The 26,426-nt window shown below is 33.8% G+C and overlaps 3 protein-coding genes across 3 annotated transcripts in view; all 3 read right to left on the bottom strand.

Annotated features, from left to right (window-relative positions):
• LOC131000554 (uncharacterized) overlaps window positions 1-26,426 on the bottom strand; it is a 407,676-nt gene that overhangs the window by 63,183 nt on the left and 318,067 nt on the right. The gene's annotated exons all lie outside the window — the stretch shown is intronic.
• Window positions 7,619-11,902, bottom strand: LOC131000528 (uncharacterized). The gene is made up of 4 exons (XM_057926488.1): window positions 11,431-11,902; window positions 9,699-10,814; window positions 8,932-9,620; window positions 7,619-8,852 (listed from the first exon to the last, which is right to left on the bottom strand). The coding sequence occupies exons 2-4, from the start codon at window positions 10,793-10,795 to the stop codon at window positions 7,834-7,836; spliced, it is 2,805 nt and encodes a 934-aa protein (XP_057782471.1). The 5' UTR covers window positions 10,796-10,814; window positions 11,431-11,902; the 3' UTR covers window positions 7,619-7,833.
• On the bottom strand, window positions 19,795-23,326 carry LOC131000543 (protein CNGC15b-like). Its single transcript, XM_057926517.1, has 8 exons — window positions 23,087-23,326; window positions 22,920-22,991; window positions 22,354-22,484; window positions 21,738-22,269; window positions 21,444-21,656; window positions 21,075-21,367; window positions 20,891-21,002; window positions 19,795-20,812 (listed from the first exon to the last, which is right to left on the bottom strand). The coding sequence occupies exons 3-8, from the start codon at window positions 22,380-22,382 to the stop codon at window positions 19,898-19,900; spliced, it is 2,094 nt and encodes a 697-aa protein (XP_057782500.1). The 5' UTR covers window positions 22,383-22,484; window positions 22,920-22,991; window positions 23,087-23,326; the 3' UTR covers window positions 19,795-19,897.

Here is a 26,426-nt window from a genome sequence, read left to right as displayed (position 1 = left end):
CATTTTATTTTGTTTTAATAACATAAAAAGTTAGTATATAAACTTTTACACTACAAAAAACCCATCAAATACCGAGAAAAATTACCGAGGGCCGACTTGCCCTCATTAATCACCGACGACAAGAAGGGTGGGTAGGATATGCACATTCACTGACGACGTAGACAGTCGGTGATTACCAGCGCCATTAGTGAATATTAGTTTATTATTTAAGTATTATTTGAATAATACTAGGGATGATGTGTGCCGTTGGTAATCTTGGTACGGGTCGGATAATATCGATTGCACCTGCCGTCGGTAATTTTAGAGTTCAAAATCGGGCAGAATGTGCAGTTAGGGCACATTACCACCGCCATCCTCCCTCTTTTGCACATTACCTGGGACAGAAGAAGCACAAGAAGCTCCTCATTGCAGTGTGGATGTGCACCGTGTGGCTACTTTGGAAGAACCGAAATGAAAGTCGGTTTGAAGGAAAGCAATGGGATATCCAGAATTTTTGTCGTGAGGTTAAGGTTAGACTTTGGTGTTGGATTAAAATCTTCAAGTTTTGTAACGTCGATGCTAGTTTCTCCTCTTGGATGTCGAGCATGCTGATCGCCGACGTTCTGTAATCCTCCTGGCACTTCTGGTGCCTTGCTTTCTGTTGTTGAATAAATTCTTCTTTTCCGATCAAAAATAAAAGTCTCCCTCCCTTTCGTGTATGAGTGAAAAAATATTCTTTTATATATAAAATTGTTATAACCGGGTACATGATCGAGATATTACAATAAATATTTTGAGATATTACAACTCAAAATAATTGAAAATATTACAAAGAAAATAATTTTGAGAAATTACAACTCAAATAATTTTATACAACTGAAATATACAGTATAAATAAATTATACGTATAAAATAAGTCGAGTCGAGATGAATCTCTTCCCGCAAGAAGATTATCGCCCCGGTAGTGCTCTTCGGTTTAGGCGTATCTTCCCCAAAGGTAAAACGACTTTGTCTCGTCGGATGTAGCACCACAATCCGACGAGCTCCGGCGAACTGAATAAGGATCAAAAACTGAGCTAGAGGTTGAGGTGGAATGCAGAATATGTTGTGAGTTATGAGTTGTGAGTGAATTCGTTAATTCTGAAGCTCACAACACACCCATATTTATAGGTGTTAAATCTAGTGTGAACGGAAGGTGTGAACGTAAGGTGTGAACGGACGGCAGTCAATTCCGGCGGCTGCGGTAGGTGGCCGCAATCGTTGAACGCAGAAGTTGAAACTGATTTTCCCTCTTCAACTTCCAAACTTTGACATGCAATATCTCACTCACCGGAAATCGGTTTTGAGACTTCAAGTATATCACGTTGATCTACTCGAGGTGTAGATTAACATCCAATAATTATTTTAATTAAATAATAAATATTTAATTAAATAATAATTTTCAGATATGGCATAAAACCATATTTCCAACATAAAAATAAGTTTATATTTAAGATGTTCGAAGTAATTAAGATGGAGGAAGTAATACCGATAAGCTAGTAATTTATTACATTTAAAACGCGTTCAACGTAAATATTGATTTCAGTTAGTCAACCAGCCTAACCTTAACTGAAAATAAAAAGTAAAAAATTAATTGACTTTATTTCATAATAACAAAAAACAAATTTTGGGTCTCAATATTACACCCCCACTCTGACCATTCCATGGATTTGCTACCAACTCTTTTGAAATTCGAGAAGTCAATATTTTGTAAATATAAGTTACATTATTTTTTAAATAGGTTATTTTTGGATATAAATTCAACAATTTTTTTGCAAGAGGTGGTCTCCTCTTAACTTGCTTAGACCCGCACCCGCCTCGCTCGGACCTACGATCGCCAGCCTGACCCAATCTACATCACATTTTTTTTTCGTGAATTTGTTTAGGTAATTTGTTTTTTGTAAAAATTTTTCGATTCATGTAAATGATACTGTTATTAACAAAAAATGGTATTTTTATTACATAAAAATGATACGTCTCAAATGATTTTTTATATAAATAAAATTGATACTTTAGTAAAAATAAATAAAAATGGTATTTTTATTACATTACAAATGACACCTTTAATCATAGAAAATGATACGTTTAACATATGCAAATGTTAATTAATTTTTATAAAATCAAATGATACATTAAAAAATATCAAATGGTATTTTCTGAATGAGCTGAGAATGTCCAGACATACACATACAACCGAATGTACATAAGAGTTTTGTCTTTTTGCAATTAATTCATTTACATATACTTGAAAATTCGAAGAGCGATTTTATTATAGTTTCCGTTTTATTTTTATAATTAAATATAAGGTAAATTATTAAATATTAGTAATAATTATAGAGAGTAAGATTGGAGCTGATCGAAATGCAATAGATGCAAATTTGAGTGGAAGGAACAATTACTTTTGGAGATCGAATCGAATAATTTTTTTTGAATGCATCGAAATGAAATATCTAAAGTGGAGAATAACTTTACACTCACTTTTTGGAAACATAAAATTAACAAACATCAAAATATACAAAATAATACATAAATTCTTAAATAAAATTCGTGTAGGTTAACAAGTCGATATTTATGATGGCCAAGTTCCACTGACAAATGTATAACCTTTCGGTCTCTTTTTAGATGAGCTACGGCTGTCATAGTGTCATGCCACATTCTTCTTTAAAATTATTTTATAAGTACTACTTTCAAATTAAGGTTTCTTTTGTTCGATGCGAATTATTAGCATCGAAAAAATAAACCATAAATATACAGAATTGAATGTGATGAGGGATAAATTTATAATGTAATTATTAAATTAGTGCTATTTGGATAAAAATTTATCCGAACAAAAATAGATTAAATATTTTTAAAAATTGATTGATTTAAAAATTTTGGTTCAAATTTAAAAAAGATTTAGTTAATTAATTTTATTATTTTTTCCACATTATAATTTTTTTTGTAATTTTTTAACATTTTATAAAATTGTTATTATTTTTTTGTAGTTTTTGTACTTTGAAAATAATAAAAATTAAAAAGATTATTAAAAAAATTACAAAAAACTACAATGTAAAGAAAATAATAAAACTAACTAAATTCTTTTTATTTTGAACCAAAAATTTAAATATAATTATTTTTCAAAGTATTTAACCTTTTTTTGTCAGGACAAATTTTGTCCAAATAACATTATTGTTATTAAATTAGGCTTTGAGGTCCTGGATTCGAGTCATCGATTGCGTGATCTTTAATTTTTTTTTAATTTATTTATGTAATTTTTATATATAAAAAAGGAATTATACGAAAATTTAATTATATACTAGCATCACCTAGCTAGACAGGCCCAACATCTTAATTTTGAAAGACTTGTGTTACGGCCAACATAAAAATCCAATAGCTAATGATTTATATAAGCAGGTATATAGACTTTATATAGGAACTCATAGAGTATTAAATAATAATTGCACTAAATTCAACACCTCATTCTTAAATATACTAGCTAATAGCTATCAAATCTTGACTTTAAGCATTTAATTGAATCCGTAACAATTTGAAAAAACTAATAGTCAATATATTGCATTAAAATTATCAATAATAGTTTCCTGGTAGTAATTCGAACCCCATGCTCTTAATCCTACTTATAGACGCAGGAATTAATTGTCTTATGATTATTACCTATTGCTTAATAAAACTTACTCTTTCCGTTATTTTTAACTGTCTTATTAAAATATAAATTGTATTCTTATATAAGTGTCTCATTTTAAAATTTTATGGCATAACTTATCATTTTGCCCTTCTATTATTAAGAACAATTTTTTTTTTTTACTTTTTCAAATTTTCATGTACTAATTAGGAGTAAAAAGAGAAAAATGCCCTTTTCGTTTGCGTGCTTTGACGACCACGGGACACTTAAGAAAAGTGGAGGGAGGATTAATTGATTTAGGGTACGTTTATTTTGATTGTAAATTTTTTTATCGAAAAAGGTTGGATAAAAAAAATATATTATATTTTCTTCATTCCTTATCATATATTTACTACAGATGAAAAAATGAGAAAATGTTGAATTTTTTTTACCTACTCAAAGATAATATTATCCAATATTGAAGATGTGAATGAAAATGAGTTGTCCAAGAAAATATTTTACCATACCCTAAAAAAAAACCGTGATAATAAACATGTAAAACTAATGGAAAAATAGTAAAAATATATTATTTCTCTTATTTTCCATCAAAGTAATTCAGTGTTTTGTGTGGTCTTAAGGTTTAGTTACTTTGTATTTATTGGTCAGGTAATCACAATAAATTGATAATCACATTATTTGTGCAGCAAAGAGCAAATACAACATTTGATTGAAGGCTTACGATTAATTAATCTCATATATGTAAAAAGAGGAGGGCGTTTTAGTTTATCATGAGGTGTTTGGTTTGAGAGATAAGATATAATTGATAAAATAATTTATATTAATTAAGTGTTTGGTTTATATGATTGGACTCGTGATTAATAATTTGGCCCGCATATAGTCATTAAATTGAGTGATTATTTATTATTTCAAAGTTAGGTGGATTATTTAGTCACTCATCAAATCCTATTAATCTTATATATCTCACCCACCAAACCAAATGTCTCATAGTGTATTATTTTATTTGTGCGAGGATAAATGTTACTCAATTCATGCTACTTATAATGACACACTTTCGTTTTCAGTTTGTCTCATTTATAATGACAATTTCTAAAAGATAGTATGCGATCATTGGTCTCTACCCACTCTACACACATAAATTAAGTGGTTCATATGTTCCACTCTTAACAACGTATTCTTAATATTCATACCCATTTCTATTGTATTATTATAAATGGGGCGAAAAGAGTAGTATTTTGTTTGTGAGTAAAGATCCTTGAATTAACCACAAGCTTGTATCTCAGTGGTACTCTCTTAACCAACTCATAAAACAAATATATATATTAATATATAAAAAGATAGTTTTTTCTCTGTCTTCTTTCACCATTTTTTTCACTATTTTTCTCTCTCTTTTTTTATATTTTTTTTCTAAACATCATCAAATTTGATTCATGATTTTTTTTTCAATATATATCTTAAATTTAAATTCGTGATAAGATCTTTAATATGGTATAAAATAATCAAAAAATAATTTAAAATGAATATAATATTAAAATTTAAAACTTAAAATATTTTATTTTTCTCTCTTTATTAAAATTTTACAAATTTTTATTTATATTTTGTATTAATGTTCAGCTTCGCCAACCGTGAATTTTGGTGTTTAGTCCCGCCAATTACCAACCTTATAGATAAGCTTCGTCAACCTTGGTGATCACTTAAAGACATAAAATATTATAATGAGAGTTGACCCAACTGTTTGATTAATGGGCATTGCTATTAGATTCATTTGTAAACTATAAATAGGATTCTTATGTAAAATCAACAAATCTTTCATTATTCTCCAATTAAAAATAAAAATTCTCTATTTTTATCTCTCTACATTCCAAGTTCAATTTCACTTTCAATTTATTAGTTTGGTTTTTATTCATTATTCTCCAATTGAAAATAAAAATTCTCTATTTTTATCTCTCTACAATCCAAGTTCAATTTCACTCTCAATTTATTAGTTTAATTTTCCTCGTTTCCTACAAATTTATTATTGATATTCAAACCCTTCATAAATACTAATTTTACTACCCAACCCCCTTTAATACTTACTAATCCCATTCTACTAAGGTTAGATAAATGCGTGTACCAGAGAAAATTTGATCCATTGTCATTCCTAATGTTAATAACTTAATAGAGATGGTTAATTGTGTAAAAAAACTAGAAACTTTTGTCAATTTTGTAACTAGGATTATTTAATATAATAAACTATTATCAAATTAATAAATTTGAAGATAAAGAGAACAAATAAATATAATAATAAATAAACCCTAAATATTAATGCTTTAAATGACTGAACGAAAATGAGCTCGGCTCAAATATAGTAATGCCCACGGAGCTAAAAGGAGGTTTGACCAAATTATAACTTGGGCCTTGGTGGCCCAATATGCTAGCTCATAAATTGCGAGCCCACTCGACTTAGTTAATGCATATATTGATATATACTCCCTCCGTTTTTTTTAAGTGTCCTATTTTACTATTTTCCTTGTTTCTTAATAAGTGTCCCATTTCAAAATTTGAGAGTATGATTATAACATTCTTCCTATTTTATCCTTATTTAATACTTGTATGAATATAATAATTAGTTGTACATATGCATTTATTATGATAATTACTAAAGTTACAAATATAAATATCTTATTTTATTGGTACGTGTATTTTGATGGTTGGGGACATTTAATAAAAAACGGAGGGAGTATTTGACAAATAAGAGATACATCACACACACGCCTATATTAACACATAGCCACATATATGAGGAGATGTTCAAATAACAGTCATTATATAAAATGTGAATAGAAAATTACTTTATTCTTCGATTATCAAGATATGCGGTGATAAATGCATCGTATGAATTTGAATCTTGAACAGAGCAAAAATGTTATGTTTTTTTTAACGCATTAATTTTAATGACAAATACATTGATTTATTCGTATATTTTATTGATTTATTAGTTATTCTCATTTCTCATGAAGAGCATTCTCACTGGATCTCAACTATACACACACACACACACACAACACCATTGATATACTCATAATCTAAGCTTGAGATTTAATCTTTGAGCAATCACAAGGAAAATGGCTGAATTCTACGTAGAATACGTCTGAATTCGTTGTGTATATGTTTGAAATTTGGAAATTAATTTTTTTACTCCATATGAGATTCGAACCCAGTACCTTGAATTCATATAACAAAGTGATGAATCAACCATAGATCTTAATGATATAAGGACTGGACTGGAAATGGTTCATATTTTATATTTTAATATGAGTTGAGAAATGAGATTAAATATGGAACACCATAAATTCAAATTTTACGGTTGTGATTAATAATGTGAATTGAGATTAACATACAAGTCACTAAACACATGAAAAACATTCACACATGAGTCCGAATCTTGGAGGGGGCGAAATTTTACCACATTAATTTAATACTGTTATTCGTGAGTTATAATTGATTTATTCGTAGATTGTTATTAATCTTATTCATAGATTTTATTAACTCAATTCGTTACATTGAATTTTTCATAGGTCTTAGATCTAGACCATAGATATAATGATCATATGGTTTATAAATCATCTCATTTATTAGGACAAAATGTATTCTCTCTCTATCCACCTTCTATAAATATATGGAAAGTTTCACATGATAATTTTTATTTAAAATGAGAACAGAGAACTATTCTCAGCCATTCGATCTTGAATATTTATAGTGGATGCATATCATCTTGATGATTGAATGCAGAACCTAGGTCTGAAATAATCCTTGAAGAAGCGAAAATTTAACTCTATTTTTTTTCGAGTGCAGTTAATTTCAGGACGGGTGCAGTAACTTTACACGTCGATGCAGTGATCTCAATTTTTATTTTAAATTGATTTTCATGATAATCAACCCATATATATATATATATATATATATATATGTGTGTGTGTGTGTGTGTGTGTATCAAAGTCACAATTTCATGTAGTATATATGTATATTTCTTGTTTTCATCAAATAGGAACCAAAAATCATCTTTCTCCCCACTTCCCAGATTCTTTCTGTACAATTCCACATTTCCCCTGCCAACAACACAATCCCTCTCTCTATTTATAAATCTACAATAACAAACAAATTTGATGAATAAACCAAAATCCCAAAATAATAGAAAAAATAAAAACGAAATCACATCATCAGAATCTTGCACAATGTGAAGGCAAACCAGTTTCATGATTCACCATAACTACTTCAGTTGCAGTGCATTCAAGCACATCCTGCCCCAGCTTAGCCCCTGCAGCTTTCAAACCCTTCAAAGACAACGCTTGGTTGAACAAGTTTAAAGAAGGCAGCTTCGATGCAGGCGGCAATTTTCCATTTGGCAAGAATGTCCTAAAATCCTTCTTCATCAAGGGTACCTCAAAATCCGACTTATCATGCTTCACAACATTGTCCTTAGCGCTGATATGAGCACCAGGTTCCATGTGATTAGTGGAGAAGCTCTGCTGGTTGGGGAAGTTGGGGTAGAGGCTAACATACCCTCTCAAATACATCATGTCGATTAGGAACTTCTTCCATGAGGCTTGCCAACCATTGGTTCTTGATTTAGGGATTTGAACCGGATTCGCCTTTGCATCCTCAGTGAACCTCATGTTCATGTAGACGTAGAATTCTCTCCACTGTTTTGGTAGGAATACTGCACCCCAACTGCATGGTAGCTGGTGGAGGTAAGGCGTATTGGGGTGGATTCGTTTGAAATAGTCTGTAGCATTCCATTTTGGCCTCTCCTTGACCACCTCCACGATGCGTGGCGTGTATAGCGAGATAGAGGAGAGCTCCGGGAGGGAGACTTGGGGATCGTAGTGGTAGGCGAGGAGGGCGTACTTGATCCAGAGGTAGAAATAGGGTGAGACCTCTATATCATCCTCGAGTAGTAGCCCAAATTCATCGTCTGAGGAGGGGTACCAACTCTCGCTCACGGCACGTATCAGCCCGCCCTGGATGATCCTCCTGCGTAGGACTTTCGGGCCGTGTGGCCATGCGAACGCATTCACTAGTTTTAGTGTCGCCTCGTCGACTCTGCTATCCATGTTGAAGGTGATGGCCACCTCATCGCCTAGGAAGTAGGCGTTTTTTATGGAGTTTAGTAGCCTCGCCAGAGATGTAGGCCGATTTTGTGTGATGATGCTTATTGTTAATCTCATCCTGTTCCAATCTGTTTCAGGTTAAATAATTGGTCAGCATAATGAAAACAAGAACATAGAATTAGCCAAGACAGGTAGACAAGGGCTTACTAGGCAGCGTGGTAGGGCGGAGATCGGCCATCCAGAGCACCTTTGGCACAGAGGCTCTTGGAAGAAGCACCAATGTAGAAATGGAACCATTAGTGCTTATATTAGTGGATTCGGTCGCCATCCTCAACGCCTTCTTCACGTTTGAGTCGATGTCTGAGACCGTGATGACGACGCTAGGGTTGTGGATCTTAATCAGCCCTTTCATGCTAGCGTACACGCCTTGTAGCACGGGAACCTCCGAGTTGGAGAAACTGCTGGAGATGGCACCAATGCCAAGATCAAAAATCTTGAACCTCCTCTCCTTGCAAACTGCCTTAGGCCATTTCAAGGCGGCAGCGGCCTCCTCACAGGGGCAGAAATTGCCCCCGGAGACAACAATGTAGGCCTTCTTTCCCACGGTTGACCTAAACTTGTCAAGCAGAGGAGCGAGCGCCTTCACCTCATCGATAGAGTGGGCGTAGAATAGGGCATCGATCTTCTGAGGGTACATAGCCGCCCACTGCGTTACATAGCCATTAGAGAGCGCCTTCCACCATTGATCATCTCGAACTTGAACAATGTCTTTGAAGATCACAGTAGTCTCAGACACATAGGCCAACCTGTGCTCACTATCACCCCACGTATCCTTATCATTCGGATCCACGGGCACCACGAACGAGCCCGCATTCCTATACTTCTGAAGCTGATAGCTGTAATCCACATTCCAAATTTCATTAATCAGAGTAATGTACTCACAAGATCATCAAATAGTCCACAAGATCACATACCTCAAGTGGAGATCTTCACCGGTCATGAAAGTTAAGGGTGTCTCGATGAAGAGAGTTTTGATGAGCTCAGCTGAGAGAAACCACGAGCTAGACAGGAAATCAACCTGCACAACTTTGTCAATAGTGATATCATAGGCCGGATCGGGTAGATACAAGCCAGCCTCCTTGGACCGGAACTTTCTATAGCTAGGGAAGGTGAAATCCTTCTGTCTGAAAGGCAAGATCCTCCCAATACTGCCTAGAACAGAATTCTTGTATTTATCTGTTCCTGCAACGTGCGACATGATCTGCAACATCTTCTTCCCCGGGATCATGTCATCATCGAGAATGTAGACAAGGTCTGCTTCCGTCTGCAACGCCATCTGGAATCTGCCATAGTATTTGAAATCATAGCTTGAGCTAATGAAGCTGATTCTTGAATTGTTGTAGCTCTCAACAATTCTTTTGAGTGATTTCTCATTAGGGCTCCCGAAGGAGAGCACCCAAACATGATGGAATGGGAGAGTCTGATGCAGCAGCGATTCGAGCTGAGCGCAGAGCGTCTTGCGCTTGAAGTGGTTCAAGATGACAGTCACCTTGGGGATGTTGGGGCCATGCAAATCCCACTTGGATTTCATCCCCATCAGCTCCGAGAGTGTCTCAGTCCCCATATTCTGTTTTTGGAAGTTCTGCACATCGCGGTACAGATCCCTCTTGAACTTGATCATCACCTCGTCGTTGGACTTCTTCTGCACGAAGTCAATCTGCTCGTGCTCACACACCTCGGAGGGGCTAGTTCGTGGGGCGACGAGCTGATCAGCTCGCACCAGGGCGTTGGGCTCTTGGTAATGGCTCACCACCATGAACTGCTTCCATTGGTGCGCGATTTTAGTAGCCCACGAGAAGTCCGGCTTGGTCCGGAGATCCACGGAGGGGCTCATGAAGTAGAGGAGGAAGGTGGCGTAGACGGCGAAGGCGAACTGCAAGCATGTTAGCACTGTGACAAGCTTAGATGGGGAGCTCTTCTGCACCTTCAACTTAGCCCCCTTCCCACCCATGTAATCACTCAGCATTCCCTCCAAATAATCACCGCTTCTCACGTTTCTCGACATTCCCATATTACAAAAGCAAAGCTACCTGCAATATGCAAACATCACCTTACACAAAAATCAACAAAAGGAAAGGTACAACTAATCTTGTTCGACCTCAAGAATTAATGTAGATCTAGTCAAAAATAGAGGAGGTTTGATTAGCGATGCATTGTGTGCAGGTTGGAGAACATATATAGGGGTGTGTGGGGTGGTGAGTAATGTGTGAAGAACAACATCATGAAAAATGCAGCAAAGTTCACATGGGGTTAGCCCCTAAAAAATAACTAATCAATGTGAACGAGTTCAACACACTTCCTTCACATACAAAAATCATTAAGCTACTAACGAGAAAGCCTGCAGCCTCGCCGCGAAAGAAGGTCGCACCTTGCAAATTTCCCACTCAAAAAAAAAAAAAAAAAAGAATCGATTTTTTATTCAGATCTACGCCTCAAAATTAGAAGACTTTATGGTAATGGAAATGGAATGTATTACGTGAGGCCAACTCAAAGCCTCTTCTTCACATTATCATTTCACAAACTCCAAAAAAGAGGAAGCGAATTAAAAATCATATTCATATTTGTCAAACCATCATAAAATAGAATATAATGATTTTAAACAACAAAAAACAAGCCTTGAAAAGTGCAGAGAATCATCGGTGTTACCTTGATGATCGAATCAGAGAATAAAGTAAGCATGAAGAAAATTAAGGAGGAAGGGAGAGACGTGGTTTGAGCCCTTTTCTTCCTCAACAAATTAAAGAAAAGCTCAGAACATGCAGCTAATTATGGAAGTGAGACACGTAATGATGAACAGATTATTTGAATGAATGAATGAAGATTGCTTTCGACGAAACTTATGTAGGCAATGAAAATGGGTGGGCTTGAGGGGTTGACTTTTGGCAGCTGTTTTGTTTGTACTAAGATGTTGAGCGTAGATGCATTTTGCAGCAACCTTTGCTATTGCCGTTTGGCCTAAACTTTTTTTGGAACTGATTTTGCTTGTAATTGTGGATGATTCAATCTTGTGCGGCTCTTTCGAACCGTGTTTAATTCTTCAGCTAATTAATTTTATCATTTTTTTATTTTCTTTTTTGGATTCTGACCAGTTTTCTTTCTGCAGGGTAGGAGGAGAAGAAGATTTTGAAATAAGAATTAGGTGGATTCGAAATAATTTAATTATGATGAAACTGGAATTTTATGTATGTGTTAAACATAATTGGATAGAGTTTCAACTGCAACGTTGAATATATATTTTTTAAAATTGGTTTTTGAGAGATGCTTTTAATGATTTAAGTCAGAATTATTATGTGCATGAAAGGAAAAAGAAATGCGGGGCACATAACTTTCTAGCTAGTTATGGAAATAATTAAGTCTGTTTCAAGAATTTGAAAATATGATTAATTAAATCAACTAGGTGCATTTACTTTGTATGATTGATTATATATATGATTGAATATTTTTATTTTCAAGAGTAGGATATCTGCAATCCCACCCTTTTCATGGGATAATAATCAAGTAAAATTAGTTTGAAGGATAAAAATAATCAAGGGCCTTGGGATATCCCAAAGTTGCAATCCGTCAAAGTAAAATAAGAGATTAGCTTTATTATTTTTATCTATTAAGCCTAATCCTCCAAAGTAAACACATCCTAAGGAGATAGTTTAGTTTGAATGTTAAAACATGATTAATAAAATATTTTACCTTAATTCAATATTTGATTTGTATGATTGAATTCGTAATTGATAATTCAACCTGTATTTAATCACTCAAATGAATAATATATTATCTTAAATATATTATTTAATCACTCATCAAATTCTATCAATTTTATCTATTTCATTCACAAAATCAAACGCCTTGTTAAGAGTTTGTCCATCGAAAAAGTAAAAAGGAGTATATTAAACTTGATCAATTATTCACATAATATATATGCCAGCTTAAAAATACGGAGTATTTTTCAACTTTCCAAACCTTTTTTACATTTTTATTCAAAATCAAGTTCTTTTTGCTAATCACTCTGAATATCGAATCATAAACTACAATTCATGCACCCTATAAAAGAAAATGAACAGTTAGCAGTTTTCTTTCTGCAGGGGAAGCAGGGGGTTAGGTGAGTTCGAAATAATTTAGTTATAATGAAGCATAAATTTTACGTGATTTATATGTTTCTAATGGGATAAAGTTTCAACTGCAACGTTGAATATAAAATTTCAAATTGGTTTTTGTGAGATGCTGTGTGCATGGAAGGAAAAAGAACTACGTGTCATTATCTTTCTAGTTATGGAAATACTTAAGTCTAGTTTCCAGAATTTAAAAATAGGATTAAAGTCGAACTAGTTAAGTACATGGAAAAGGTAAATATTTAGAGTGTACTGAACTCGTTTATTTAATTACGTTGGGTCCCACTTCAAGTCAAATCATCGCTAATAATTACGTATAGAAAGATGATTACAGAAGAGATTAACTCGTTCTATATTTGTACACTTGGCTCGTAAAAATTTTCCACTATTCAATATTTTTTGAACTTGACAGAAAAATGTTAATTTGGTTTAGTTAATTACTTTTAATTATAATTTTTAAATTTGCAGTTTCTCATATTCACGTGGGAGTTTAATTAGGAGTAAATTCATAAAATTATCAAAACTGAAAAGATACTCTCTTAATTAATAAATTATTAATTTAGTGATATATAAATATTTTTAAATTAATAAAACCTATATAGAGAGAGGTTTTCCTCTAGCTGAACGAAATTTCAAGTGGTCATGATTTATTTTCTCGTTTAGAAAGTAAATCTTCGTGCTAAATAACACACACGAACTTAAATAACAAGTTCGATATCCTTCTGTTGACTAAAGAGATCTCATATCATAAATATGAGATGATTTAGATGCACTTGAACACTCAAGTTATCAGGATTCCCAAAAAATATCTCCATTTTCCAAAACAATCAAGATTCTATCTTCCATAACAAATTCTTGATATATTACTAACCCCTACAAGTTTTGCCTTTGAGTAGAATTTTATTGCATAAAATGGGGGCTTCCAGAAACATGTGAATGTGATCAATTAATGAACCTTCTAGACAAGAACAAATTTAAATATAATTAATAATAAGTGAATTAATTCCCTTTCACTTTGGGTACTGCTTGGGTGGTTTGAGAGTCAAAATACGCAGATCATTAAAAACAAATTAATCATTAATCAACGAAAATGATTTGGAGGGTGTGTTTAACCGATAAATTAAGTTATATGAAGAACAGTGAGTATTAAATTGGTTTTGGTGTAACTTTTTTTAGGGGGAGTTTTGTTTTGGGATGAGATCCAGTGTCACAGAATTTTATGTGTGTCATTCTGTCCTATGCTTATATCTATTATTATAAAAATAAAGTTTATTATAATACTATGAATTATATATTATTTTTATTTCAAAAAATCATTTAAATAATATACAATGACTTTGAATTTATCAACCTATATTAGGTAATAAAAGTGAAATTAAATGATAAGAAATAATTAAATACCCTAAATTGATAGAATAAATCATAGTTAATAATCACAAAATTAAACTAAAGTATACAACGTTGAAATTGAAAAAAAATATATAAGAAAATAAATAAAATTGAAAGTGGAACACGAAGTGAGACATAAAGTGTGGTACACTGAATCTCATTCCATTTTGGTGTATTTAAAAGCACCTAAACATACTAATTACCGCTCGTATACGTAAAAGTGTTAATACTTGGAAAGGAAAAACGCTGAATTTTTTAATTCAAAAGCCTACTAAATTTCCTTTTCTTTTTCATTGTTGCCCCTTGACTTGAGTTTGGAGGAATAAGATTTTTTATTAAGTTGAATAAGAATGAGTTTTTTCATAATTCGAAATTCTACCAGTACTCTATGCACATTTATGAAAAATTACTTTCAAGTTTTTGAAAATATATGAATAAAACTAGCTCCTATATCACAAGATTACGAGAGCTAATTGTGACAGTACTACTCAAAAATTAAAATTTATATGTGACACATCTTACAAAATATAATCTACTACTAGCTAGTATTTTTCTTAAATAGTAGGAGTATGTGCTTGTGGAGATTCACGTGCAGGTAATATCATCTTTCCTCCATTCTCTCTTAGGAGGTTTGACTTTCTCATATTCTAAACCATACTCAAAACCATGCACATTGATAACTTTTTTTTTTTAATTTCTAAAACTATCTTGCACCATTACTCCTTAATCATAACATATTCGAACGTATAATATCACTAATCACTGCCAAGTACCAAGTATTTTTCTTTTCCAGAAAAATTATCTGAAATAAAACAACATTTATGTTCTTCCTAAAATAGTTGGCATTTAATTTTTCGATAGACTTTTAATCAATTAAGTCTGAGAAATTTAGAGAGTAAACGCTCACATGGCATGCAGATTGGATCTCATTCACGTGAATAAACAGCGCAAAAATTCTTATCAAATAATTACGATCGAAATCTAACACTAAATCATCTGACAAATTTATTAATATTTCGCATTGTCAAAAGCTAAAAAAATATTCCTTTTACTTTTATGAAGTCAACGTAGTTCAATTTACGTACACACTTAAAATTAAAGTGCCAAATGCACTCAAATTGCAGAAGCTCTATCGCGACGAGGCAAATTAAACTAGTAATCCAAACTTGACTTGATGACCTAGAATTTGAATATCCTAAATCAAATTTGTAATAGATCAAATTAGTTATCATTGCATTAAATCTTGATGGTCGAGTTTTTCTAACATGTCAAGTTGTTAAATACGATCAGAAGAAATATAGTGCAACATTTATTTCTGACTACTTTTCATTTCACGGATCTAAAAGGGCTACACATCACCTCGAAAATAAATTTATTATAAATGTATCTTTTGGAATTAATATTCTTTTTTTATTGTATAATAATTGATTTTATGTTATGGCATAATTTTTATTTACTAGTTGTCTGTTGAACAATTGGTCAGCGCTAAGAAATTGGCCTTTCAAATGGGCAACGGTTTGTTTGAGTAATACCTGGTTTCAAAAAAATAAAAAATGAATATATAACAAAGAACCAAGTGGAGTAATACCTAAATAGACTTTCTCGATCCAGGCATCTTCACATGACTTGGATCTTTCTTTGTGCAAATCAATTCTTTGTCACATTATTAAATTACTAAAAAGTCTATTTAATTGCCAATTCTTTTTGGCAACTACTGAGAATTTTAGGCACAAATTTAGCATAAAGTCCTTAGAAGGTCGATTTTTTGGTGGGCTGAAGAAAAAATTCCCTTTTTTTTTGGTTCGGGAATATTTATGCGACCCAGAAAATTAAGTTTATATAAATAAATTTGGTATATATAATCCAAAATTGACAACCATTAATTATGTTATTCAGAACATTTTTTAGGTCCAATCTTGTCGTATGAATCATATAAACTCCAATTTCATTAGCTTAAATTTGACTTCATCGGTTTAAAGGAACCAAGTGGAAAGAAAATATACAGTATGATAATATCATTTGTTTTATTGTAATACAATTGGTGTTTAAACTATTGATAAATGTAGACATAATGTTATATGCATAATTGTGACAAGAATTGTCCCATATCATCGTTTTCTTTTACTATTATTTATGCCTAGCTAGGAGAAAAGACAAATGTTGGAAGCGCTCATTGCGTTTAATGCAAATGATTTGAAATAGAAGCTATCAATTATTATGAAAAATAAAGTCATCTTAGCTAACACAAATCAGTTGTGACCAATGACAACGTTGAAGCAATTGAAATTTCGTTTCCAATATTTGTTTTTTAAGATTTCAATATTATACTCATCATATGATCATAATAAGCGAAGGTTGCAATTTATTATAACTTGCAAAATCTTTACCATAACATTGGAGTATTTTAAACTATGTTAAAGTATTCCCATTATACCTCAAAATGGATTGATTTGAAACCTATTTGGAAAAACTGATGTATATAAATTTCCACCTCATAATTACTGTCAGATCGTCTCCGGAGTCAAGATCTATTAGATGATTCTCCATCCGTCCCACTAGAATAGGCTCATTTTCTATTTTTGGATGATCCACTTTCTATTTTGAGTAAAAAAATGTATTTAAAATATTTAATTGGTGTGAACCCACTTTTCTCACTACTTTTCCCCTCAAAAGTAAATTTCTTAATCTCCGTACCCAAAAGAATTGAGTCTATTTTAGTGGGATGGAGGGAGTACTTATTTTGGATATAAATCTATATATTGTGATAAATTCATAATTTTTTAATTTTATTGAGTTTGATTGTATACAAATTCGAATATGAATATTAACTTAAGGATTTGGCCTGTAAGGGCCCGTTTGATTTTCAATATTGGATTAATCAGGATATAAATTATCCTGATAATTTAGTGTGGATTAGTCATGATTTCTAATCCCAAAAAGTGTTTGGTATCATTGGTAATTAATCCCAAAAAGTGTTTGGTATCCATTGAAATAGGTTGGATTAACATATCAAATACCTAAATTAGTAGCCTATGGAGGGGGTGGAATAATTAGTGTGGGTTAATCCCATGGGGGTGGTGGGATAATTAGTGTGGGTTAATCCCACAAAATAAGCTAGGGTCTTGGGATAAACCTGGAGTTGACCATATTAGTAACACATAATATCAAACACTACATAAATTCATATTAATTTAACTTATCCTGCTTTTAAACCCATATCAATTAGGCCCTAACCGTAAGACCTTCTATTACATGACTCCAAGACATAGTACTATATATGACCCGATTTCATTATTATCTTATCTTGTAGATTTTAGTTATTTCTTTTTTTTTTTTAATATTGAAAGTTGACTAAAGAATTGATCTAATAAAGCAAAACAGACTGTTATGGGCCAGGCCTATCAACAGTGGAATCTTTGGCCCATGAAGCTCTATAGGCCTTTCGCCTATCGTCTTGGCACCATTTCGTGTCCTATTTAATTGCCTATACTTTTTCAAATCATTTTTTTTTCATTTCTTGCAAACATACCATGCATTTTCTTTTTTAATTTAACCAAAAAAATAAATAAAAATCGAAATATGTACTACTAACATAACAACAACTTCATCTAATTTTAATTATGCTGTATAATCACGTGTCAACTAATCTAAGAACAAGATGTGAAAATATTAAATTCTTGTCGTTCAAAAATTTCAAAGCATGCTCTAAAAATTATTGAATTAAATCTGAATATGCGCATCAAAGATGTATGCTACATATTTGTCCCCACCAAGAATGGAGTTATATTAAGTCAATGCTTTTTAGAGTATCAAAAGTGAGCTTGTCACAAAGTACACAAACATGTACTGGTCTTGATTTTTCATATAAAATGTCAACCTTTAAATATACTATCGTGATTAAGTTATGCACAGACAAAAAATGAAACACAATTCACAAGGAAGGATTTTGTACTATTTGAGCGATGAACTTTTTTAAGACATTGAGTTGTCAAAAATTGAGAAATTAGAGTTGTTGCACTTACTTGAAACTCGACGTTGCAACTCATTTCAAGTGGATAAGATTGTAAGAAGGAATGTGGAATTTAGCTTTTTTGTATGGTACAGAGCTAAAAGTGTTGGATTGGGACAATTTTGATTTGAATATTGCTAGAGTTAGCTAGAATCTGACTTTGGGAGATATAAGTTAAAGTTAATTATAATATATGTATAATAATATGAAACTATATAACTTAAGGTCAAACTTCATTTTTAATCTCAAACTATTTTTATCTTGAATCATTGGAATTTTTTTATCGTAAACCATCAATTTTATATCAGTTGTACATCGCATGTATTTTTCAGCTCCAAAAAGTTGACGTGGATTGTCGGACTGTGACGATATATTAAAAAAAACATTAAATTATTTTAACATGTACGCCATATCATTAAAAAATATTAAAAAAAATAAAAATAATAAAAATCCTAAATTTCCCCAATAAACACTCTCTCTCTCTTTCTCTTGCAGGACTCCTCATCGCCTTTTCCTTCTCCGAAAGCATGCCCTACCGTGCCGTCATTTCTGAGTAGAATTGATATGAAATCAATAGTTAAAGGTTAAAAAAATATTTTTAATGAGATATAATTGATAATGTGAAATTAGTTTGAGGTTAAAAATAATATATGTTTTTAACTTAATTTGTAAAGCTTTTAAGCTTTTTGATAGATGTACATCAAGTTAGAAAAAAAAATTCAAATAATATATGGAACTGTTTTTCATATATACAAGGCATATATAGTTTATATGTAATGGAATCTAATGGATTATACTCTCCCCGTCCTTATAAAAAGTATTCATTTATAAATGACACGAGTTTTAATAAAGTAGCTGAATGTGTTGTGAGTGAAAAACTTATTAAAAATAGACTTGATCATTTTATGTGAACGGACGAAAATGATAAATTTAATACATTTTATAAGGACCGAAGGAGTATAAATTATTTACATATTCAGCGTAGCCTATTCTTGTTTGGAATTATATACAAAAACTTGGGAAATTGTTCAGAAACAACACCAACTAATAATTAATTATTGTTGGCCCAGATTGCATGAGGCCCAAAATATAAATTTGGGATTTCAAGTTCTATTACATTGGGCCGATCCTTTCATGGCTACGTCCATTTAGTAAACGAGTGCTTCTAAGCCCTTCTATATTCACAGTCCTTATTTTACCAATAATCCAGAAACCGTCGCTGTCGAATATCAAGACCCGAGAGCTTTTGATTTTGGGCATCGCTCGACTTCAAAACGCAATTGCTTCAGCGTCTGGAGATTGTGCTCAAAATTCTGGGCAACTCATATTTCATTCATTTTCTTCAAACTTCAATCTTTGGAATGAACATATAGAAAAAATTCTCAGATATCGAAATAACTATAACGAATTATCGACGGTTATTTGCTATACCGATCCTCGTAAATTCTCATTAGCTCGACAACAAACGGACACCAACTTAACTAAACTAACTACTACTCCAATCCACTCTAACCCAAGACATTATACATATATAAAAAAGAATAAAGTCAAATAATCCACATATCATCGTACAATTTCAACTTTACATTCTACATCTGCATCCATCACTGCTCTATTCATCCTCTACGGTCGAAAAGTCCGGTTCCGTCGGCTTCTGCAACGAACCGGCCGTGCTCGAACCGGAATCAGTATGCTTGAGATGCTTCACAGTTCTCCTACTCGCCGCCAATCTGGCCGCATAAACATGCATCTCTTTCTCCACAGCCGGCTGCTCCGATGGCTCGTCGAGACTCTCCAACGCCCGGAGCTCCGCCGCGCTCCTCCGCTTCTTGTAGCGGCGCCACGCGGCCTGAATAAAGCAGGCGGCCCAAGCCCTCCATTGGTGCGAGTAGAATCTAAACTTATGCCGAAGCTGCTTGCTATGCAGCCTCCGAAACTGGGCCGCGACAAACTTGAGATCCTCGGCTCGGAGGGCGAAGGCCTCGACCTCGGAGATGGCATTGACGGTGCGGGTGGAGGAGGGGAGGATGACGCTGGGGCGCGGGTCGAGGGCCCAAGTGAGCAGCTCCTCACCGCAGAAGTCCCCCGGGCCAATGCGGCAGGAGTTGAAGAAGCCCGTGCGGCCGCCGTTGGTGGTGTAGGAGTCGAGGTTGCCCCGTATGATGAAGAGCATCTCATTCACGGGATCGCCCTCACGCACGAGGCACGTGCCCTGCGTGCAGAGCGCCGGCTTGAGGCGCTCGCATATCGCGTCCAGCATCCTCTCGTCCATCTGGTCGAACAGGGGAACCCGTCGAACGAGGTCGTAGCAGAGATGGCGCTTGATGTCGCGCCGCAGGTCCAGAGGGAGGCCCTTGAGCACCAGCTCCTCGTCCACACCTCTCGTCGCCACCCATTTGTACTGATCATACTTGCGCACCGACTGCCTCAGCTCTTGAGGCAGCTGCCGGTGATGCATCCACTGCTCGGTATCTGTTCTTCGTATTCGCCATTCCTCTAATCTAACCGTTGTCGATTGAAGATACGTCTGCAAATTAAATCAAAACAATCACATTATTACTTGAGGATCTTAGCAATAGACAATAACCAAAAGTGTTTGTCTTACTTGCATATTTCCGATGAGCAAAGCAAACAGAACCAGACCAAGCGTGGCCATGACGATGGCGAAGCTGATCTCTCCAACATAGGTGCTCGTAGCAAGATTCTGCCCCAGAGAACTGCACAATCCCATACTCTGAATATACTAGTATTTGAGAAAAACAATCAAACTCGAAAGAGTTTGTGTTTACCTAAGGTTCTTCAAGCCCCACCAGAGGCAGTAGAAGTACTTGTTGAAGAAGCTCGCTGATGTGACATCGAAAGTCACAGCATCTCCATAGATTCCGAAAGGGTAACGGCCCTTATCCGGATTGCACTGGTTGGTGACATTGCTGGACAAGAACCACGCGTTTCTTCCCATCTCCATAACCCTGCGACAGTCAAAGTATTTGTACACACACGACGGGCTTTCGAGGTCACAGGCATGCCTCCAGCAAGCTTCTTGCCTCTCAATTGATAGAAGATACCAAGAAGCACCTAAAACCTGTGCAAATTGTAAAAAACTCATGTAACATTTTGTTTCTTCAAAACAACTTCGTCAACCATATATATTTACTTACATGGCTTGCAAGCATGTATAGCATGAGATTGTAAGCAGCTCCAGCCCAAGCTGTTTCTGTGACAACACCAGTAGCCTTGACAATTTGTGAGGAGAGAGGAAACATAAGAAAAAGTCTTGGAATGTATTGGAATATGATAATGAACCTAAGCACATTCTTGGTGTTGGTCATTGTTGATCCTCTTAGGCTAGGAATAATCCCCCAAATCAGCATCTACAGTGTCAATCAGAGTTATAAGGCTTTGCTTCCGACAGGGACAACGAGACGAGGAAGAATGAGTTTCACTCGACAAACCTGAGGGAGAGGAAGGGCGCAGATCGCGTCAAGCCAGAAGTAGCTCCTGAGGTACCTCGAAGCTATCTTCTTCGAGTCTATCACGAGCTCTCCTCTCCCAAATACGCGAGAGGAAGGCGCCACATATGCAGTACGGAACCTGATGTAAATCTGGATAGCATAAAAGGCATCTGCTATTGATCTTATGATTGTTAAGACAACTTCAAGGGTGAATCCTATGTCGATGCAGAGATTCTGCCTCACCACGGGTAGGTAAAAGAATAGGGGGTCGACAAACAAAGATACCAAACAAGCTACTAGCAAAATCTTGTTCCATCTACGGATTGCAGGCCCTCGAGGATCCAAGATCCTCTTCTTAACTCTCTCGTAATCCTCTGAGAAGACACGCGATAGCACCTTGGATTTCAGTGATCTTCCACCCTTATCAGCCTTCTTGGAGCTCGACTCTGCCACCCGCGTTCCATCAATCTTGTAGTGTACCTTAAACAAGTGGTCACTATTGAAATTCCCAAATTCAACATCATCATGAAATCTGCAAGATTAACACCGGACTCAAAACCTCTGCTACTATCAAACTGTTGATGATATACAGAGCAAAAAAAAAAATGTAACACACCTCACAGATCTTGAATTAGTATAAGCCATGGCTCTTCGATCACCACCAAAACACTGCCGTTTGCTATGAATGAATAGTTTGATGTATAGGGCATCCAGCAGCAAGAACTTGGCTGAGTATTGGGGCTAAAGCTGGCAGAAAGAGATGGACTATGAGTTCATATCCACCAGTATTAAAAAGAGCTCACATTCAGAAGAAATCATGTGAAAATATTGAAAGCAATTTTTCCAACTTTGAGCATGGTGTATTAGGCCCTCTTATTTCTTGCCTTTTCAGACATGAAGTCAGGTCAAACATGTGACCAATTGCACTTGAATTTCCAATAATTCATGTCAATTCTAAAACCCCTTTACACTACAATGTCAAACTTCTCCAAATTTTAATGCTTAGTTCAATTAGAACCAGTCAAAGCAATTCATATCAACAAATCAGGAAAAAAAGAATAAGCACTCAAATGTCAAGATTTTGATTGACTTAGACAACACAAACAGGGCATCCGAATGAAAGAATTAATCCCAGAAAATAAGAGAATATATTCAAGACATGAAAAAAGAAATGGAACTTACAGGAATTTTGCAAAAAATCGTTCCTTTCATCCCCTCAGATTAGGCATGCTGCTCATCTCTCTGTCGCCTTTGCTTTATTCCATTTAGAAAGACGATAATAAATGAGTAAGAAGAAACAAAAAAAAATGACATAAGAAAGGAAAAAAAAAATTAAGAGGGTTGATTACAAATAGTCTCCATATCTCGTTGTTCTTGCCACCCCAGAAGTTCATCAGTTATTATTTCTTGTGAAGGAGATGACAGCATCAGCATGAATATGGAAAATTGAAATAAATCAATGAATCAAATTTATGGCAATGTATTATACGATGTATGTGTGTGTGTGTGTGTGTGTGTGTGAGAGAGAGAGAGAGAGAGAGAGAGGTCCAGAGTCCAGACTAGAGAAGGTTGAGAATGGGGTGGAGGGCAGGGAGGTTGTGTGTATATTAATGTTCAGTTATAGTGAAAATTTTAAATGAATTTTTTGTGAAGATCCGAGGAGTTGACTGACTTGGACTTCCACCCAATGGCCTATCGCCACGTGTATATTCGTTTTAAGTAAGATTTTCTCCCTCCGTAAAAGAAGGGCCTGGTTTTCACAGCATCAGATTCAGGCCCGTAGAACACAAGTACATCAAACCCGATCTACTAGAAATGATTGATGGAATTGTATGTTTTTAAGAAAAATAAATAAAAAGTAGAATTTAGATTAAAAAAATTATGTTTAATAAATAAGTAAATAATACTAACACTTACTAGAATAAGTTCAAAGTCGGCCACTAACTCCTAGGGGTGTAATCGAGTCGAGCCGAGCCGAATAGTGTCTTGTTCAAGCTTGGTTCGTTTAGCTAATCGAGCTGTTTGATTAATTATCGATCGAGCTTTAATCGAGTCGAATACAATGCCGAGCCTAATCGAGCTTTTTAAATTTAAATTTTTATTTAAAATTTTAGTTATTTTCCTAATACATAAGTTAATTTTCAAATATTTAAGTTATTTTATTCACAAAAATATAATGTATTTACTATTTTCTTGTAAATAAATGATGTTAATTACATACTTAATTCAAATATTACTACATATAGTATAAAATATAGTAAGACATTTAATGAATAATCTTATGTTTTTAAGATAAATCACTTCACGAGCTTGTTCACGAGCTAACGAGCCGAGCATCGTCATGCTCAAGCTTGGCTTGTTTAGCTAAACGAGCTGTTCATTAAATTACCGAACGAGCTTTTATCGAGTCGAACGTCGAATAGCTCACGAGTAGCTTGGCTCGTTTACAGTCCTACTAACTCCACTGAAACTTCGCATGCCATTACCACATTTTTCGTGGTAAGAATAAATTTATGCATATATAGGGTAAGAATCAAATGATGATAATAGCGTAGAGAATGTGAATTTATATGAATCCTTTAAATTGATAGACTGATAAGACCTTATTTTATGGTAATTGCTGCATTAAATATATACCTTTTTGTCATTTTTGTTTGAGAAAATTACATTCACACATCTGCACTCTATATGAATTATAGCATAGTACTTATTGTTTAATCAACCTCAACGTTTCAGCTCCAATGTTTTCTTGAGATTTTACAAACTTGTTTCCATATAGATTGTATTAGAAAATCATTGGATTTGCATTGTTATTCATTATATATGATACTAGCTATGTTTCATTATAGATTTGCTTAATTCATTGTGATGTTTCAATTATGATTATTTTTCCCAAGTAATAGAGAGTTGGGATTTCTGTAACATATTCTGACTATTTTGTCCCCCTTTTTTTTTGGATGGCTGAAGCGAGGTTGGTACATACTACCTCCATTTATCCTAATTATTATGAGTAGTTCAGATAATCCTATTAAATAATTTAAATGAGTTCTAAGTTTTAGTTATACAAATAATTGTTTAAAAAAAATTTGGTAGGATTTGAACACATATTTGTAGTTCTAAGGTCATCACTCCACATGCTCACCTTCAAATTATATTTATGTTGCTGTGTAAAATGAACAAAAACTTATGTAGCTCAATCTCAAAAATTCAATGTAGCACATGTCGTTAGTTAAAATAATCCTAGAGATAAAATATGGGTTACTACATGCACAATGTATTTTGTCGTTCAAAGCATGGATATATTTATGTTGATTTTATTTTCTCACATTTTGCCTCGGTAACACTTATATGGGTACTGCATTGAACATCGAAAATCATGTTTGGATATTTAATTTTAGAATTCATATTGCACGTTGTATACTTACTATTTGAAATAAAATTAATATAGTAAATTAGTAGTACGACGTTGAAATTATTCCACAATCATACAGATGGAGTTTACGGCACCATGAATGGGAACATCTCTTCTAGAAATGAGTTTTGTTTCCAAATTTTAACAGGAATTATTTGACAATAAGTCACATAATAGTTGTGAGTTGGTATCGTTGGTGGCTTATGTCATACATATTGCATTTTAGTGATTTGTTAATAATTCTATTATGCATTCTCGCAAAAATAATACTTCCTCAGTTGATGAAAACTGTAATCTTATTACTCATTTTCCAATTATTTATTAAAATTCTATAATTGTTATAGACAGATGGAGTAATTTATTATGATATCTCTAAATTTATAGTCTATTAAATTCCCCTTTCTCTCACTCTTTGAGAAAAACGTTTTTCGTTTCGTGGTAGGAAAAAATGTGTCTAATTTCATTTTTAAATTGTTATTATCAAAGAAAGAAAAAAATACAATCACACTCTAGTCCTCTAGGTGTTTCGAACCTCCAACCTATTAGTTAGAGGAAAAATATCTTACCAATAGACCGCACTTCATCGTCAAAATGATACTAGTATTTAAAAAAGGAGGACGCCATCTATGTATATAGATGATACGTGTATATTATAATGATGTCTTCTAATAAGATAGTAATAAAAAAAAGATAATATGACTCAAGATATCTTCCTTTTCACGATGGCGACATCTCAATTACTAGGTTTTATTTGACTTAAAATGAGGAGTTATATTTCTGGGACAAGTAAAGAAGAATATATTTAATTGCAATATGATATTAGGATTATCCATCGCTGTCAACGACAAATAAATTGCAAACACGAATGAACGGCTAAAACTAAGATTATGTTATGGCATTCAATCAAAGCAAACTGATAATAGACGCGACATTATAAATAAAAGATAGATCATAGGAAAATACCTATATAGAGATGAAGGTATTAAATTAGGTTGGCGCCATTTGAAGAATATATAGAGATAGAAGATATACGGAGGTTTGGTGATAGCTGGGAGTTGGTCCCACACTCAGTGTTACAAGTGACCTCCATTTAAAACCCTTGCTCCCTAACGGACAACACGGAATATGCTCCCACCGTCATCCATTAAATGTTCCCATCTCTCTCTCTCTCTCTCAATAGCGGAGTATTATACTTTGATCAAGTGGATAACAAAAAAAATATGAAATGCAGAATGAATGAAAGATGTAAATATAATCAAATAATTAACAGAAAAGTT

This window comes from Salvia miltiorrhiza, chromosome 8, assembly GCF_028751815.1.
Source record: "Salvia miltiorrhiza cultivar Shanhuang (shh) chromosome 8, IMPLAD_Smil_shh, whole genome shotgun sequence".
NCBI lineage: Eukaryota > Viridiplantae > Streptophyta > Magnoliopsida > Lamiales > Lamiaceae > Salvia > Salvia miltiorrhiza.
This window is presented reverse-complemented; position numbering and strand designations above follow the sequence as displayed.

Excerpts from the sequence above, each read along its gene's own strand:
- LOC131000528 (XM_057926488.1), bottom strand. The coding sequence starts at position 10,795 with ATGGGAATGTCGAGAAACGTGAGAAGCGGTGATTATTTGGAGGGAATG. Across the intron at positions 9,621-9,698 it reads GGTGAAGATCTCCACTTGAG|CTATCAGCTTCAGAAGTATA; the intron begins GTATGTGATCTT and ends TGTGGATTACAG. Across the intron at positions 8,853-8,931 it reads CCGCCCTACCACGCTGCCTA|ATTGGAACAGGATGAGATTA; the intron begins GTAAGCCCTTGT and ends AACCTGAAACAG.
- LOC131000543 (XM_057926517.1), bottom strand. The coding sequence starts at position 22,382 with ATGGCTTATACTAATTCAAGATCTGTGAG. Across the intron at positions 21,657-21,737 it reads GCGCCCTTCCTCTCCCTCAG|ATGCTGATTTGGGGGATTAT; the intron begins GTTTGTCGAGTG and ends TTGACACTGTAG. Across the intron at positions 20,813-20,890 it reads TGCTCATCGGAAATATGCAA|ACGTATCTTCAATCGACAAC; the intron begins GTAAGACAAACA and ends TTTAATTTGCAG.